At 31.7% G+C, this 19309-nt stretch overlaps 1 protein-coding gene, 1 long non-coding RNA gene and 1 other non-coding gene across 4 annotated transcripts; 1 reads left to right on the top strand and 2 right to left on the bottom strand.

Moving 5' to 3' along the window:
• The first annotated feature begins 567 nt into the window (after positions 1-567).
• LOC114174302 lies at positions 568-3888 on the top strand. 2 transcript variants are annotated; one of them, XR_003602677.1, is made up of 3 exons: positions 568-968; positions 1086-1151; positions 3353-3888. It is a non-coding gene; the product is annotated as an uncharacterized LOC114174302 (long non-coding RNA). The 2 variants fall into 2 exon arrangements; XR_003602676.1 differs by having other exon boundaries at positions 569-968; positions 3350-3888.
• On the bottom strand, positions 2509-2703 carry LOC114174750. Its single transcript, XR_003602713.1, has one exon. It is a non-coding gene; the product is annotated as a U2 spliceosomal RNA (small nuclear RNA).
• A 9263-nt stretch (positions 3889-13151) lies between the features above and the next one.
• Positions 13152-17146, bottom strand: LOC114168055. The gene is made up of 7 exons (XM_028052835.1): positions 16554-17146; positions 16380-16466; positions 16053-16265; positions 15356-15520; positions 15075-15128; positions 14717-14863; positions 13152-13836 (listed from the first exon to the last, which is right to left on the bottom strand). The coding sequence occupies exons 1-7, from the start codon at positions 16926-16928 to the stop codon at positions 13459-13461; spliced, it is 1419 nt and encodes a 472-aa protein (XP_027908636.1). The 5' UTR covers positions 16929-17146; the 3' UTR covers positions 13152-13458.
• Between the last annotated feature and the right edge of the window lie 2163 nt (positions 17147-19309).

Below are 19309 nucleotides of genomic sequence, written 5' to 3'. Positions count from 1 at the left end.
GGTACCTGTCAGTGTTCTGACAAATGTGTGACTTCATATCTAGAGTAATGTTCCCAACATGGTTTCCTGAGATGAACAGATTTTAAAATTTAGAACGGCAATTGATGTATGATGAAACTTGAACCTAATTACAGTCATTGGAAATATATTTTACTTGATATTACCAACCATGTTCATCCTTCTCCAAGACGGGTTCATGCCTAATTAAGGTTTAACTAAGTATTTCTTAAATGATATGTATGCTAAAGCGTTAATGGAAAAAAACCAAGACCAAGACTATGTTCAGCTTCAAGAATGAAACCTGATTTGTAACAGGAGCCTCAAATAAATATGAGGGTAACTTTATCAAGCTCATCACTGATCCCTTGTGGGAAAAAAACCAAGACCAAGACTAATCTAACTTACAACCTGGGCCTTTAGAAGTCTTGGCTGATCAGAAGAGAAGACTAATCATCATCAAAGAACAAATGAAAAATACATAATTTTTTAGCAAACAAACTTCAAAGGCAAAATGTCGTCCTTAGTTTGTTGGATGAGGAAGGATAATTTCAGCATTGAACATACTAATAGTATAGACAAATCCAGTTGATAAGGTAATTATGAAACTCTTCTATCTTATGACAGTCCCAAAGAAACAAGTAATCTATTAACCAATGAAATATACTTCAACCATATTTAGCAAACTCGGGCTGTAGTAATTGTATTTTACAAAATATTATAAGCAACGAACCTGTGAAGCCCCTTTTTTTTTTCTTTTTCTCTGATTTTTCCTAAGCCTAAGTGCACCAGCTCACCTCACACTCAACAAAGCACTCCTCACTACCCCACCAGTTTTCTCTCAAGTTCTCCTCCTCATAACCCCTCTACTACCTCCATAATTCTGATCCTTCTTCTTTTGCAATCAGATTGTGGAAAGGAAACACCTGCAGAGCTTCCAGTTGATTCCACTTCCAACTTCCTTCTTCAAAGTAAGTCAATCCTCCCATGTTTGATCCTGTTTGACTTTGAATTCGAAATTCTACCTCTATTCTGGGATTAATCGGGTGTTTTTCCTCTCCCTGTGTTATAATAACGAAATTCTCTAGGTTGAATTGAGGTTTTGTGCCCTCACTGTTGAGGTGGTATCTTGCCAAGTTTAAAATAAGAAAAAGGTAAGGGAAGCTAACCTTTTTCTTAAAATTCGTATGAAAATTTGTTCTGATGGCTCTGGATTGCATGTTTGAGTGTTGAATTGATGTTTGAACTGCATAATTGGATGTGTGTTTGAATTGTGCAAAGATTCTGGGCTCCTGCATGTGGAAACAGATTGGAAATCTGGTATTTTCGCCTAGGCGAGAGGCTCTCGCCTGAGCGAAAACACTAGAAAACCCACCCTTGTTCCTGCGCGAAGTCTTGCCTAGGCGAGTTGATTTCTCTTGAGCGAGAGACACTCTCGTCTAAGCGAGACAGCTTAGCCTGAGCGAGAGTTCGCCCAGATTTTTTAACTTGCCCACTATTGGGGTCTCGCTCAGACAAGAATGACGCGCCTAAGCGAGATGGCCACTCGCTTGGGCTAGATCTTCTAGCTTGAGCGAGAACCACTGTAGTTGAGTGTTTGATTCTCTGTTTTAATGGATGAAATTATGTCGTGAGGAGTAGCAAGAGATCCTAGTCTTTGGACTTGATCAAGTCTTAGACGCGAAGGGAACTTACTTGGGAGTGGTCGGGTGATAACCCCTTGCGCCCAAACTCTGCAGAGTTTGGGGACCGTCACATGTGTATGCCACCAAGAGATCCAATGTCTATGTTGTGATGATATTCAAGTAATTCTGATGATTGTGAACCAAATTGACTGATATTCATAGTTTGAATTGCATGATTCCTCTTAATAAAGTTAACTTCCCCTTCTTATCTATGTTTGTTTTCCTTTTGCAATGATACTATTAGTGTGAGCAAAATTATTTAGTAGTAGTTCTGGCTCATGCGGGTATAGCCTGTACATATAGTTAGTGATTCATATGTTTCTTCCCACTATCTGCTTTGTTTGATCATGATATAATATTTTGTTTAGTAGTGTAAAAACTATTAAATGGGTAGTGTAAAAACTATTAAATAGGATGTTATACAACCAATTAAAATCATCAGAAATAAGACTAAATAATTGAACTGCTAGGTGGTCCAAAAACCAAGTACCATGCTCTACTTTGATGGTCCTCTCCATGTACACTTTCTTTAAAACATTAGTGTTTAACTTTTACATCCTAAGCTGATAAAAAGACATAATTTTTTTGTAATCTTCAAGGTCAAATTATTTATCCTACATAGTTGAGTTAGGAAGGATAACCTCTTTCTTTAAAACATTAGTGTTTAACTTTTACATCCTAAGCTGATAAAAAGACATAATTTTTTTGTAATCTTCAAGGTCAAATTATTTATCCTACATAGTTGAGTTAGGAAGGATAACCTCAGCATAAAAGAAACAAATAGTAGTACTGTAGACCTCAATCCAAATAAATCAAACTATTTTGGATGGGATGCACCAGGCCTCTGCAGAAGTGCAAAACAGAGGCGATGCTCGAGAAGCCAAGTAGCAAGCTACTTTGATGACCCTCTCCCTAAAAAAATAAATTTAATATCGTGTGAACTAATAGTCCACATATCAGATATTAAACTGATAAGAACAGATACTACACTTGATCTTAGCCAAAAGGCCGAGAAAGGTATGATTTGAAAGCTTGAAGTGTTTAAATTTTATATCCCAACCTTCAACTGTTTGCCAGTATTCTGACAAGTGTGGGACTTCCTAACTTGAGTCTGATGCTTCCAACATCACTACCTAGTATCAAGCTTTAAAATTTAGATAGTCATGAAACTTGAAACTGCTTATAGTCAGAATATTTTTTCACTTGACATAACCAATCATGCTCATCATTTCCAATACTCAAGTAAAAGAATATTTATCTTATTATAACTATCAAACTTATTCATCAATAAATAGCAAATATTATGTTGACTGTATGGGTATTTTAAGTAAAACTAAAAAAATGTCTTTCATTGACATGAACTTGTAGAATTCCACATATTTTATATATTTCTTTTTCTAAAATCTTAAAGTCAATAATAAAGTCTCAAACTTTGATGATGATAGGATTCAACAAAAAAAGGAAAAAAGTAGTGTTTGTAAATTGTTTATATAACTCAATGGCGATCCCCTAGAGTCAGTGGTCTAGACTAGGCGCTGGGGAAAAACGTTAGTTACGTGTTTGAATTTATTTTCAGCATAAAATAGTTAGCAATAACAATATTTTGATACATGAATACATTAAGAAGTCTATAATCTTGTACTAAAAATGTGTACGTATATATACAGCAGAGCATAAACTCCAAATGGTAGCAGCATGAGATTTGATGAGTGCAAGAAAGAGAAGCATTAGAGTAGAATTGTGAAGTAAGAAAAGAAAAGAAAAGAAAAGAAAAGGGTGTTCATCTTCCATCAAGAACCCCACTGAAGACTTGGCTGTCTCCACCTAATGATGCTTCCCATTCAGTGGATGACATAACAATCTGAGACAATGCCACAACTATATCCCTCATCACAGGCCTGTCGTTTGGATCTTCGCACAAACACCAATGACCTACTTCTGCCATCTACAAAGGGAAATGTTCCAAATAACAAAATTATGAGGTCAGAATAACATCAGAATAAGGAAAGCAACAATGTTAGGCTATCCCTACAATATCCCTAAAGATACACAATAACTATGTTAAGGGAGTGATTATTAGCTTTCTTCAAACACAAAAATTTTACATAATGATCGAGTATTAAGTCAAGATTTCTCTGAATAAAAGTGAACTAATGATTTTTTGAAATTGATTTCATATTGTTGGGTTGTTGGTTGTCACGAAAGAGTGCACGTTTTCCCGTTATAAACTCTGACAGAACCACCCCAAATGCAAATACATCTGTTTTTATAGTCACTTGAAGCTCCTTAACAGATCTTAAAGGAGCAAAAAAGCAATCGAGTCAGAATAAAATCAAGTGGTGTGTAATTTTTGTTTACTTGGGTTTAAGCATATAATGATAACAAGAAAATTGATTGTGTTGAATAAACCAAGAGAGTGTACTTATGATCTGAAAGCACAAAACCTACTCTGGTGGAAGGTAGCCCGGTGTTCCAACAAGTGTTGTTGCTATGAATTCTTCATCATTGGTTCGTTCAACTAGCTTTGCAAGTCCAAAAGCCCAACTTAACGGATTGATTTTGAACTAAGTACAGAGACTTTTGTTCAAAGTTTTCTCAACTCAGCTTTACAAAGAAATAAAATAAATTCATCCGCAACAATTTCTTACAAGACAGGTTAAGTTCAAAGGGACAAGTACAATGCTTTAAAACCTTTGCTGTTTTGTTAAACTACAATGTTTTAACATGTTTACTATCTGATATACACGAGTAGCTGATTTAGTTATATAACTATGCAAAGTGCTATAACTATTTTATGTCAGAATAACATTAGAATAAGGAAAGTAACAGTATTAGGCTATCCCCTACAATATCTCTAAAGACACAATAACTAAGTCAAAGAAGTAGTCATTAGCTTGGTTCAGACACATTATTTTTGAACCAAAGAACTTCGTCCTTTTGTCAAAGGATTTGAACAATTTCAAAGAATTAAAATACATTACTTTTGAATTATTTATAATTAAATTTTTTTATTTTTTAAATATTTTGTTTGGATAATCAAGTTAATGAGTTGGTCTAGGTCGAAAGTTAAAATAAGTTGGCTTTAGCTGAAAGATAAAACGAGTCAGACCAAGTTAAAGATCAAAATGAGTTAGTTTAGGTCAAAATTCGAACCATGTTTACACAAGTCAAGTATTAAGCTTAATCATCTATGTTGAAGATCGGTTTGAATCAACTCAGACAGAGAGTTGATCAAAGCATGTGCAACTTGAAAGGTCCAACAAAGTTGGCTTGAACCAAGGACGGTGACGAGTTAACCCACGTCTTTATCTTGATCTTAAACCAATTCACATAGATTAACTCTTACCCATCGGGCTTTTGGAGATATTGCGACTCTATGAACTTTTCCTTACGTGGACCTTTTAGCTTTATAGACTTTTTTTGCCTTGTGTGAACATATTGAGAATTAAGGATGGAATGGTGGTGGAACATGATACTCTATTCACGCCCAGATCCATGAATATAGACCCTACATCTTCATATGCATTGACTTTGGGTTCAATTTGATTAATATGCTGCTACAGAGCTCATTTACTCCTTTGTCTATTAAGTCAATCATCTTTTATCATATAAACCCCTAATTCTCATTCACTCAATATTTTCTTTATGCCCCTTCCCACTTCATTAATTGCTGTTTTTATTTCGCATACTTTCTTATTCATTGAACATGGCTCTACATACAACATAGATTTTTTTTTTTTAATCAGAAAAAACATAGAATATTACATGCTATTATTAATATCGTACATATTTATTACAGTTTAAACAGAGGGAAGAAAGATAAAAATAAAAAAAATTGTAAAATAATATGTAAAACAGAATTCACTATATTTTTACATATCAACTCCTAATGAATATGCATATATACAGTTATTACTTTAATAAGTATGATTGTAAAATCAGTCAAATGTAAGATGTGTTCTGGTGATACAACGATTTTATTTATTATTATTTGCCATTAGTAATTAGGAATACATATTTTTTTCTCTAATAATAAATTTTAAAAATATTATAATTATAAATGTGACATGTTTGAAATAAAAGAATATAATAATATTATAAAAAGAAATCTGCACCACACTTCCGTCCAAACCTTTTTTACCTATCTCTTAATTTCTTCTTCTATAACCGTTTATTTTAGAAATCAGCACAGGTTTAAAGAGAAATTTTGAATCGATTGAATTTTCAAATATGGTATTTACTCTATTAAATCCTAATTTTCGTAGTGTTTTGGTCATAACTTTAGTGAGAACAATCGAGAATAATTCTCTCAACTTAACAATTTGGATTTGTTTGAATACTTTATTGTAGGTCTCTAGTAGAGATAGGAATATTTCTTAGGCTGCAAGAGTTTAACACAGATTGATAATCACTTTTTAAGCAAGGGAAGTTAATGAAAAATTAAAATACTTTGTTTAGATTTTATGATGATGATTAATACGATATGATATTGAACTGAGTTCTGAAAGTGATTGTGCTGGTTTTACAAGTTAGACTTAATTGGTTACCATATTTTAGAGAAACAATATTTAGTAAAATGTGTGGATTTGAGTATACGTTAACAAACTAGTGTAATGGTGTTATCTATTTTGATTTTGACTTGAATTGGATTTGTTTTTGTACAAGAAAGAAGTAAACTAACTTAGATACTCCACTCGACCAATCTCATATATATTAAAATTTTTGAAATTTTGTAATAGCAGAGGCAACTTCAAAATGTTGGACCCCAAAACAAAAATAAATTTAAATGAGTTCTGAAACACTTTAGACGGATATTACTAGGGATGGCAACGGGGCGGGGCGGGGACGGGTTTCGCTATCCCATACCCATCCCCGCATAAAAAATTCATCCCCATCCCCATACCCAAACCCAACGGGTATCAAACTTTTTTCCCATCCCCATCCCCACCGGGTAACGGGTATAATCTCGTACCCATACCCGTACCCGTGTTCTAACTACTTCAATATTAATTTTTATAAAAGAAAAAAAATTACGGTAAAGAAAACATAATATTATGAAATATTCAATATTAGGAGGATTTTCTTCGATGCCAAATACCTTAAAATAAATTATAATTGTTTACATTTTATATTAGAATACCAAATAAAATTTCATGTGAACCAAAACATTTGTTAAATTTGCAAACTACAACATTGATGAACTTAGTTGATAAAATTAAAAAATATTTCAAAAAAAATATAAAAGGAAAACAAATATTTAAATTAAAATATATTTTAAATGTTTGTTTACTTCAATTTTTTAAATTCTAATGAATATCTTTTTTATACACTAATAAAAGTTATAATATATCACTTGATCAAAATGACACAAAGAATAAATAATAAACATAATAATAAAAGGAAAACAAATATTCAAATTAAAATATATTTTAAATGTTTGTTTACTTCAATTTTTTAAATTATAATGAATCTCTTTTTATACACTAATAAAAGTTATAATACATCACTTGATCAAAATGACACAAAGAACAAATAATAAACATAATAATAAAATTTTGACATAGATTTTGTATCTTTTGAACTTCAATATATGTTGGATAGTGACAAAAAAATATTCATAGCAATTACATTAAATTTTTATATTGTAGTAAATAAAAGTTATTTATACAATTAAAGTGGAAAAAATTACAGTATGATTAATAGTGAGTTATAAAATAACAAATAATTAGATAGAATATATCGAAATATTATTCTACATGATGAAAATAAACAATAAATAAAAATATTAAAAGACTAACAAATGTGTGTTTTAGAAATAATTTGAGAGACTATCGAAAGAAATCGCACAAAGGAAATCAAATGTATAATTAAGGTATGATAAAATGAAAAATACCTTACAGAACTAATTATTAAATTATGTTTGAAGTGGTTAAAATTAAATAGAAATATCATTAGTGACCAAAAAATTTGTCATTAAATTACATATAAATTAGTAATTAAATTGGTCACTAAATCAAGTACAGATTCGATCATTGAATCGGTCACTAATTTAGTCATTGATTCAGACAATAAATCAACTACTACCACCAATGACGAAAAATAGTGACTGATATGGGTTACTGACTAAATCAGTCACCATTTCATGTTTTTCTTGTAGTGAATTATCATATACTATTCCTAAATATCATTATATATATATATATATATATATATATATATAAAATTTTAACCACTTCAAACAGAATTTAAAGTGAAAAAATTACATTATGATTAATAATGAGTTATAAAATAAAAAATAATTAGATAGAATATATCGAAATATTATTCTACATGATGAAAATAAAAAAAATAAATAAAAATATTAAAAAACTAACAAATGTGTGTTTTAGAAATAATTTGAGAGACTATCGAAAAAAATCACACAAAGGAAATCAAATGTATAACTAAGGTATGATAAGACGAAAAATATCTTAGAGAATTAAGAAAACTTTTCAAATATTAACATATAATTAATGGTTGAAAAATAACGAAAATTATTTTAATGAAACAAAAAAGTTCTTCAAATTAAACAAAAATTAATAATAATAATAAGTAAAGAATTTTTTTTATATTATCTTAAATTGAGAGTATAAACATTCTCATGTGAAAGAAAAATTTATAATAAATAAAAATATTAAAAAATAATATAAATATTCAAATGTGAGGCATAATTTTTTTTAATTAACATACATCATTTTAACATAATTACATAAAGGTTATGATAAGATAAAAAATATATTGGAGATGAGAATGAGTTTCATGACAAATGAAATAATTAAAAGAAATAAAAAATAGAAAAAAAATATATATATATATAGGGGTTACTTGATTAATTGTGAATATTTTAATAATTTAAACGAGAATGGAGATATGGCGGGGACGGGTATTATGGCGGGTATATGTACATCCCCATACCCATCCCCATACCCAACTGAAAAAGTCGGGGATTCCCCATACCCATACCCATACCCAGTCAATGCGGGGATTTCCCGTCAAAACGGGGACGGGTTCGGGCAATACCCACGGGGACGGGTTTATTTGCCATCTCTAGATATTACTTAATAATACAATTATCATATAATTTATTAAAATAAAAAATATTAAAAGGGTCTTTCTGACTGATGTCCTAAGGACACTGGTTAAGGATAATTAATATACATTGGATCCTACAAAAGTACATAGATAAGTGTAATATTAAATAAATCCTGACCTAATAACCATTAATGTAACTTTATTTTTTTTAAAAGACAAAAATGCCCATAAATATTGTACATGTGTATTTAATATTTTATTTAATGTTCACAAATAATATTTAAAACTAATTAAATAATAAAATAACTATATTTTAATGTTGCTAAAAATTAGATATAAGAAAATTTAAATTAACAAAAAACCAACAAAAAAATTGTGTTAAACATCTAAAACTTAAAAAAAATAACATAAGAAAATATAAATTAACAGAAAAACCAACAAAAAAAATAGTGTTAAACATATAAAAATGTTACAAAAAAGGAATAATTAAAGTGTCAATTTAAGACTTAATTGATTTTTTTTTCTTTTTAGTAGAGACCTTAAAAATTTCAAAATCTTGTTTTATAACAGTAAATTATTGTCTACACATTTAAAAGGGTATTTTTGTCTTTATCAAATTTATTATGTGCATTTATACTATTTTAATTACTGTATTTAATTATTTCAGCTTTCAATGTAAAAATGATATAAAAGCACATTTATTATTCCTTAACTAATGCCCTTAGGGTACTGGTTAGCATTCTCCATATTAAAAATAAGGTTTCTAAGTACAGGAAAATTTAAAATTTATATCGCTATATTTCAATTATATTGCGCCATCTTTATTACAAGTCCATGGTAGAGAAAAACCTCATAAAAATTGATTACAAAATGTCTGAAAATGAAACAGAGTAAATTTCTCATAATCTGTCATGCTCTGTCTCTAAGCATTAGCATGCTCACCTAGATTCACATCAAGTCATGCAATTATTGCAAAACACAAACAAATTTTTACTAACTTACCCTTTATTTTTGTGATATTATGATCTCCACCCAATATGATCATATATTATACGTGAGTAGAAGATTTTACTTATGACAGTGAGAAGCAACAATAAATTTGCGGAGTTTTCTTTAGTTGTATTTTTGTGAAATATAAATATATATATTTTAATTATCTACTTTTCGAATTTGTTGGTTATGTTAAATTAGGTTATCTTTAAAAAACTTTTATATAAAACTAATCAAAATACATGCACGTAACATGTGTTTTCATTTTTTTTATGATAATAAATTATTATTATTGTTATTATTATTATTAAGAGATTAAATATAAATAATGTTTATAAATTTATTATAAATATTTTTTATTTTTTTATTGGTAGTTTAATATTTTAAAAAATGATTAAATTTAAAAAAAGTGATAAAATTAGAATGAAAAGGTCAAATTGATAAATTAATTATTTTTATTTTAAGAAAAAGTTATTTCAAGGATAAATTTGACAAATAAATATGGGAAAAAAATATAGGTATAAATAAATGTACATATTTTAATATTTGTATGTTTAAGAGGTATTCTTGTTATTGTTTATGTAATGATGAAGTTAGTGATAATGTATATACTAATTAGGATCCAATATAATTATTAAATAATAATATTTAATAATAACCGATAAATCTTAAATTATTGTAAAAGAGAATATAAATGTTTAAATATGTCTTAAAAATTATTGTATAATGATTACAGAAAATTAATAATATAAAATTTTAAATTACCTAATAAATTAAAGTTATTTTGGTAATTAAAGATGAGAAACATATATATTCATTTCATCTTCATATTTAATTTAAAAATTGTATATTGTTCATATTTATATCTAATTTTAAAAAATTAAATATTATCCATATCGCACTTAATTATGTAACATCCCAATTTTTAGTAGCTTAAGACTAATAAAAATATGGAGTTTCATCATAGCTCCAAAACAGATAATTCATTGTACACACTATATTAATACAGTCTTACAAAAGATATGACTATAAAAATATATCACTTATATACTTACACTAAACTAATAAAAATACACCCAAACTGACCACAACTAAAGCTCCCACCTAAAACGATGGTTCCTCATCCTCCAGAAGTGCCTCTGATATTGCAACCACATTTGCTCCCACCATTAAGGTGATCATCACAAAAGGAAACATACAACACGAGACAAAAACACAAAAAGTAAGGGTAAGCTAATAATAATTTAAAGAAGGTTACATTAGAGAAAGAGCATAATAATAATAATCAATTATCACAAATTCACACAGGAACATTCTGATACTCACACGTCATTCAACTTTAGACTCAATTATCCGGATATATGCAATTAACATCGGGTCTCTTGGTGGCTTGCACCGTGTATGATTCCCAAACTCTGTAGAGTTTGGCCTCAAGGGGTTATCACCTAATCATCACACCAGGTAAGTCTCATTCGCGCCAAAGACTTGATCGAGTCCAGTGGCTAAGACCTCCTGCTACTCCTCACGACATAATCTATTATACTTTATATGAGCCTTAATGGTTATTGGAGCGTCAGGATACCAACCAAAACACATCTCCACGAAATTCCTCCATAATTCACATACAACAGATCCATATTCACCCAATCACACTCAAAGCATACCAAGACAGTCAAAATAATTCATTTTAGATCAGTTAATGCAATGAAACACATCAAAACAACAAACACATGAAATCTGGCAGCTCAGCCTCAGCATTAAAATTTCGTTTCAGACCTGTAGGGGTCCCAGCGCTGGGGCACCGCTCGGCTGACGCTCAGCCCCATTCTTCTCGCATTTTTCAATGCTAGGCACTCTGGGCTGGCGTTCAGCGCTAATCTTCTCGCATTTTTCAAGGCTCAGCCTCACACCAGAAAACAACACAGATTCTGGTTTTCGTTGGAAGATGTTTGACTTGATTTCATAACCTAAATTGGCACCTCCATGGCAGTGTTGTCTAGTTTTCAAAATGGTTTTCAAGCAAAGTGAGATGATACCAATTAGAGTTATTATTCAAGTGTTCATTTTCCAATTCAACCTCAACTCATACAATGGATTCACAATTCCACTTATACAAAGCATCAACTAGTTCACAATTCACAGCAAATCAAGCAGTCAATTCTAACTACACAGAATTATATTCATTGAACTCTCTAAATAAAGTCAATTATCAGCTTTCCTTATCTGTTATCCTACTCAAACAACTTTATAAACATCAACGCCTTAAAAGCGTCAACGTCTCTAACTCCACAGGATGTTCTATCTACATATAGAAACATCACAAGAATGATCAAGACATACCGTTATGATCACTGATCAACAAAGACTCGTACTGATGATTAAAACGTCGCATGCAAGTGGAAGAGAGCTCGCATGCAACAGGAAACAGTAAAAGACTAAAAAGAGAGCGAAAACTCAACTTACGCAAACGGATAAACTGATCGGTCTAATTTGAAGAGTTCGCCGAGAGGATCAATCCTACGGTCTTAGTTCTTCAACCAGACGACCAGAGAGACATAATCTCTAGAGAGAAGTCATAGAGCTCTAGTGAAGTGATTTCTAGAAAAATGGTATGTTTTAAAATAGTAAAACTCGTTTATAACAATTCTATTTATACTAAAACTTTTTAATATTAAAATAATCGAGTTTCACTATTTTTAAACCACAATATTTTTAAAACGCCATTTTTTAAAGTTTTACAAATTAACACAAGAATTTTACGTTAAATAAAGATAAATTTAAACAAAAAGATAGATTCATTTATCATCTGTATTAAAAATGACAATTTATTATATATACATCAATAATACTTTTATGATAAGGTAGACATAAAGTTATCTTTTACAATAAAATTATTAGATAAATGATATTTTTTATTATATATATGTATGAGGTGAGATTCACCTATTCATAAATTTACTATTCAACTGAACTACACAAAATAAAATTTATAGGTATTATTATCTGATATTGAAATGCTAGCAAAAATAAAATAAAATAATGCAACTACTCTTGGATACTCTAAAATCCAAGATCTCTGTTGACTATTTCCGAATTTTGACTGTGAAGCTGCAACAAACAGCAAAAGCAAACTTTTAAACTTCGTATGCTAAATACTTCTAATTAAAATACTCTGCAACAACAATTATTTAAAATTATTAGGAATGTTAAAATCTAACCAAACACTTTTTAATTTAATTTCAAAAATAACATCTCCATTAATAATATTCCTAAAAACGTATTATCACGAAACAAACCCTTCAGAATCATTTAAACCAAGATCAAGACACAGTTGAAATCGGAGGAAGAAGCAATGAATGAGAAAGGTGATTTGAATGAGTAAATAAAAAAGAAGGAAGGGATATAATAGAAAAGAAAAAGCAAGAAATATATTTACTATTTCTCTTTAAAGATTTACACAAGAGTCCAGGTGGTAATGGTATAATCAATGGGTGACTACTAGTTAGTCAAAATAAAAATAAAAAATCTTGATCAACAAACAAATGTAAATTAAATATAAGAATAAATGACCCCATGACCCAACAAGCTTCTTGCATGCCCTTGAGAAGGAAAACCAATGTCACCCAAACCCAAAAATGACAAAATATAAAATAAATAAAAAATTTAAAAAAAAAAGAAAAAGAAAAAGTTCTATATATATATATAGTTGATCCCCTTAGGGACATCTCACATTTCTCCCAGGTCCACCATAGTAAAAGTAATTCCCCCAAACATTATTAATCCCTCCTTGAATGTCATAGCAATTGGGGTGATCTGCTAGAACCCTAAGATTCGACAAGGGTACCAGGTTGTTGTCCCAATCCACAACTTGCATGTTCCTAAAGTATGAAGCTTTCCCAAACCCTTCACTTGCAAAATGCCCACTACCCATTTGGGTCGAAGTGTGAGACCCGGATTGCCTTGAATTCACCACTTCTCCACCAAATTGCACCATGCTTGCATGATCCCTAAGGTGTGTGAACAAGAACGAAGGCCAATACCCGACTAGGATTCCGGATCCGAATTCAAGCCACCAATTCCCATGCTTTGGATCCTGTACACAAAAAATCAAGCATTGCACCAAACCTTCAATGCCACCTTTTGTTGCAAACTACTCAAAGATAGACATAATTATGAATAGCACCATGTTAGCCAGGTTGGTAAGTGAAACGGGTCAAAAAGAGGGAAAAGAAAGGTCGTGAATGTTGGGGGAATAAGCCAATTTTTAGGGTTTTCTTAGAATAATAGTAAAACCAAGATAAAAAAAAAAAAAAGTGAAGAGAATCTTCAAAAGAAGGGGAAATACAGTTCATTATTAGAATTCACAGTGCATGCGTGTAATGTCCCAAAGTATTAAAGTGAGTAAAGTGGCATGTTAACTAAGACATCACATAGTACAAAACTTTGTGCACCATCACTTTATTCTTCCTCTTTTTTTAGCTACTATATCCTCACTTTTATAAAATTCAAAATAATTAACTATCATGCTTAAACTAATCTTCCCTTGCTTCTTCTACCAGTCTATATCACAAAATTCGATGGCATTTGCGAGACTTCCCAAATAATGGAGACCCCACCATTGACTATTTTTAAATCCTTTTTATTAATTTGTTTTTGACTACGACTTTTTTGAACCACAAAAGTATTCAAATCCAACGGTAGGCACAGTGTTCTGTCATCAAATCTTTTATATCCTTTAACAGGGACCCACCCTCTCAACCCATAATGCTGCCACACAAAAGATTAACCTAAACTAGGATATAAACAAACCCTAAATGGCTTGATCCGTTTTATATGACAAAGTTTAACTTTTTCGGTCAACAACAAAAACAGCATAATCACCAAAACAAAAATTAACCCAAAAACAAATAAATGGAGACTTCTACACCAAGTTCTCAACAAATAATCATTTCCGAAAAGAAGCACCAAATTACCTTCCAAATCAGCAAACTAATATCAAATTGCCCACCAGCATAGGAAGAAGTTGGAGAGATTGCAGCTCCAATTGCAATTCTATTGTTAGTTTGAACAAAACCCGAGCACAGTAAATTGTAGCATCCAGTTGCTTGATATGCATCGCTCTGTAAATAACAATTACCAATATTTTTCATCAGTTTCTTTCTTTTTAATAACAATAACATGATTTAACATTATAATAATTGAAGACTGAAAAATTCTACCATCATCATAGTTTATTAATACATGATCTGCCTTAGACTTTAAGCAAGGATCACAATAAACACATAGTATAATGGTGCACCCTTTTTTTTTTCTAAGAATGAGTGTTCTTACCGTCCAATAAGTAAAGAATCTGGGGTATCTGTCCCCATAGAGCTCAGGGCTGACCTGCAGAAAAAATTAATTGAAATAAGTTTGGTTGTCGAAAGCAGAAAATATTAAATTGAGCGATGAAAATGAATGGTAGGTAGTTGAGTATGATATCTGTGTTTTGAATGCTGTTGGTAACGAAAAAGGATACAGTGGTAGAAATTATTGAAGGAAAAAAATGAGTATGTTTGTGTAAAGAAAGAGTTGATTAATTAAGGTGCAGTAATGGGTGAATTGAAACTTGCCTGCCAACCAGCTTCAATAGTGTTGAGATCATCCCCAAATGAACCAGATATGACCCACATTTGGGACAGGCTGAATTCATCTTGATTTGTCACACGAGGTGCCCACACGTTAATGCTAGCCTTTGCTCCATAGTACTGTTCTCCACTCACATACCCAACTGCATGCTGTGTGTTGTGTGTGCAGTGCGGTGCACCAACAAATTAGGTTTGCAGGTATGTCAAAACGAAACTATTTGTTAGGTCAGGTTGAAGAGTTGCTAGAGAAAGCTAGTTTTTTAGTTTTTTAGTTTTACTTTTCTATGCAAGATAATGAGGGTTTAATTTAAAATTGATGTTGAGTTGTCTGGTTAAATTTTTGTATTCAAGGTAAAGGTAGCTGCAACATACACAAGGATGAAAAGACCACCATGGAATTCTGTGATTGCCTTAAATGGGAAAAGGTTGAAGTTTCACGATCGGAAGAAAGGAATAAAACCCACCTAATCAAAATTAATTTTTGGTGCTTTCATCGCTATTCTTAGCGTCATTGTGAAGCATGGTGAAGAAACAAAAAAAAATGCATAGGTTGAAAAGCAAGACATTTAACTCCCATGTGCTTGCCTTAATAGTTTCTGCTAGAGCTGTTTGTTAATGCCTTCTCTCTGGTTTGGTAAAGGAAAAAATAGAAAGGTAAAGAAAAGAAAGTTTCGGTGCATACCTCATGGCCATTGCTGCTGGTGTCCCTTCTAACACGCCTTCTTATTTTCCTTCCAAATCTGCTTACAGAACTAGCTCTTAACATGTCTTGTTCTTTTGTTCTTCTGATTGGAATTGTACCTTCTGGACATGATTCCCCTGACATGGTCCATAGCTGAAAATTCTCACTCAATATGTCTCTTCGGTTATGACCTTTAGGCCTTTCTGGAGGATCCTGCACACATGAACATCTGCACTTTAATTCAAATAATACTAATTCAAGTTTCTCCTCGTGTGCAAATTAAAAAAAAAAAACTGTAAGAAAATGTCTGAGACAATAAACAATTACCAGTGGTTTGTGTCCCTTCAACATAGGATGATCAAAAGCTGGTTGCTGATGAGACACCACACAGTCTATTACATCACCGTCAGGACTCTGCAGGCGGCGAAAAGAACTTCACCGTGTTAAAAAAAAAACAGGGGAGAAAACAGGGGAAGTGAAAAGCTAGAAGCTTTGGCTCACCTGAATTGTCTTAACACCGGGCTTGTTGATTTGTTGAAGACGAGTTCTTATGATGTTCATCTTGTGAATCTGTTCTTGCGGCTTAAAAGTGTGATTGGCAACCGGGGTGTTGCCCATTTCTGAGGAACAAACAGGGCAAAGCAAAGAAACAAGAAGAAGGAAATGTACAAGTGTGGAAATGATTGGGGAGCTCAAACACAAGCTAAAATTCATGCTTGAGAGATCTGGTTTCCTTGTTTCTATTGACAAATCCGAGTGAGTTTGTTCGCATTGGCCTTGTCTTCTTGTTCTTGCAGGAACAAAACAAAAGTGAGTGTTCCCAGGCTTTGATTCTTCCAGGGGAAACACGTCTCCCACCAAATCTATCAAACACATGGTGAGTATTCTAAGAAAGGCTAATTACTCCTTCACCATCTTCAATGTCTTGGAAGCACACAACAACTTCCTTCTATTCTCTCTCTGACTCTCTCTTGGAGTTTAGTGCTAAAGACTTGTGAAACTCGGGTTTTGTTACTGACAACTTCAACTTCCAGGTGCTACCTGATTAAAAAAAATGCACAGGGTTGGGTTTCTTGAAGTTTTGACCATGTGGGGTGGAGTACTTATAAATGCCAGAGTAGTGATGAAATCATGCCCAATTTAAAAACTCCAAGAAAGGGTGTGTACAAGAGGGGTGCATGAATCATGGCTCATTAAAAAAAGTTGTGTGAGTGTTTTTTACACAGTTTTTCCTTTATTTACCATTTTGGTCTTTGAGGAATGTAATTATCACGGTGCCCATTAGTTTGGTTGTTCAATACAATCAATACTAATAGGTTCATTAAAATGGTGGTTTAATGTCAATTTTAACATTAAATTAGTTCTTTAATATCAGTGTTTGTTTTGAAAGGACCAAACTATTGGCTTTTTTAACATTGGAAAAATAAAATTAAGAGTTTAATGATGTTACTTTCTTTTTTGTTCAAAGTGACAAAGTAAAGATTTTTTATTTATTTTTTGTTTCAGGTTAGAAGCATGGATCGGAAAGAAACTGCATTTTTGAAATATAAGAAATGGGTTATTGAAAATGATGTCATTTTGTAATGGTCAATGATGAGGGTGGTTTTGTTTTTATCTTTAACTGCAGAACAAATGGTGGTAGGGCTTTCTATTTTGAAGTAAAAAATTGGAGAAGTAACCTTGTATCAGAAAAGGTTAAAAAATTAGACACAAGATGTACTTGAAGGTATCTAAATTGGTCCTAAGACAGTTTGGTGGGAGGGAAAGAGAGGAAGAAATATCGAAGTCAGAGAGATATAAGAGGACATGTTTCCGGTCTCCAATACAAGAACTGAAACTTTAGCTTTTGTGGTGTTATTTTTTTGGGGCAAAATGGGACTGATGATTTCTGTTATTCTTTACTTTGTGTCTCAGGACTGATAGGAATTACGATTGATTTGTGTTCTCTATTTGCTTTAAGCCTCTTGCTTTCCCACTTCCCAAGATGTTCTATTATCACTCACCTCGCTACTACATTTTTCTATATTCCCTTTCACACCCTAATTCCTAAACTCTTCAATCCAATCTATAACCATCTTTCACCCTATTTTCATAAGCCCCATCTTTGAAAACAATGTTCTATCTACTTATATCCCAAACTAGATAGATAGAACAACGTGATTACTTAGTTTATTAGCGTGTGTTAGCATATTTTTATTTGAAATCATCAGTATTTCATACTTCGATTCATCCCAATTGAAATAAATTTAAAAGGATACAACTTTTCAGCTTTTCACGTATCTTTGATAACAAGTGTTTGACTAGTTTTTATACATTTTAATTAATTGATTTTTCTAATTTCAGTCGATGACACTGACAATTTAATTTTTTGTAATTTAAAAGATTATTTTATTAAAATTAAAAGTTATCATTCTTTAAGACCTTTTTATAGGTCTTTGAAGAAGTTACATGAGTTTGCATCAGTGAGAGTTGAATTGGTAGTAGGAAGGTCCCCAACCCAATTGGCACGCGCAGACCTGGCATTGTTCACTACATGTTTAAGCACAAACTCATGAGAAGCATGCGTGTCATGGTTTGTCCATGGTTTTGGGGGCTCAATCTTTTGGTTGTCGTTAATTAGGTGAACCCCATCCAGAAAAAAGAACCACCACTAATAATGTTTACCAACGTAACTACCTTAATCAAGACCACTTATCATATGCTCTATGCTCACCAAATTCTTCTTATCTTAAAAGGCTCTTAGCTTCTTCCACTTTTGTAGATTATAATCATTTTGTCTTTTATGTTCCGTTGTTTCTGTGGTGCACCCCTACGTAATCGAGTGGCTGGTCAAAACGCTAACCATCACTTTTAACTGTCCTTGCTGAGAAGGAAACACTGGGGAGTTATTAAGGAGAAGGAAAATTAATCATGAAAAAGCTATATTTTGCAGTTAATTGTATGAACTAGGAAAAAAAGCTATATTTTGCTGTTTTCGTCATTCATAGCTAATGGCTTACTTTCATTGAAAAAAAAATGTACCACTGATACCCTTTAAGAAATTCTGAATATACTATTTCCATCAGTGCCATTTTCGTAAGAAAAACTGCTTTTTTTCTTTTAATATTATTAATGCATCTGAGATCTTTGTTACCTAGCTTTACTGTTAAAACTCAACAATTATAATTGAAAGTAAAACATAGCTCAAGTAACTTACAAACATATGTCCTGAACCAAAATGATTAGTACCAACAAAACATAATTGGTTTGAGCTAAGA

The sequence above is a fragment of the Vigna unguiculata genome, chromosome 2, assembly GCF_004118075.2.
Source record: "Vigna unguiculata cultivar IT97K-499-35 chromosome 2, ASM411807v1, whole genome shotgun sequence".
NCBI classification, from domain to species: domain Eukaryota; kingdom Viridiplantae; phylum Streptophyta; class Magnoliopsida; order Fabales; family Fabaceae; genus Vigna; species Vigna unguiculata.
Note: the sequence above shows the minus strand (reverse complement) of the source record. Positions and strands in the feature narration are given on the sequence as shown.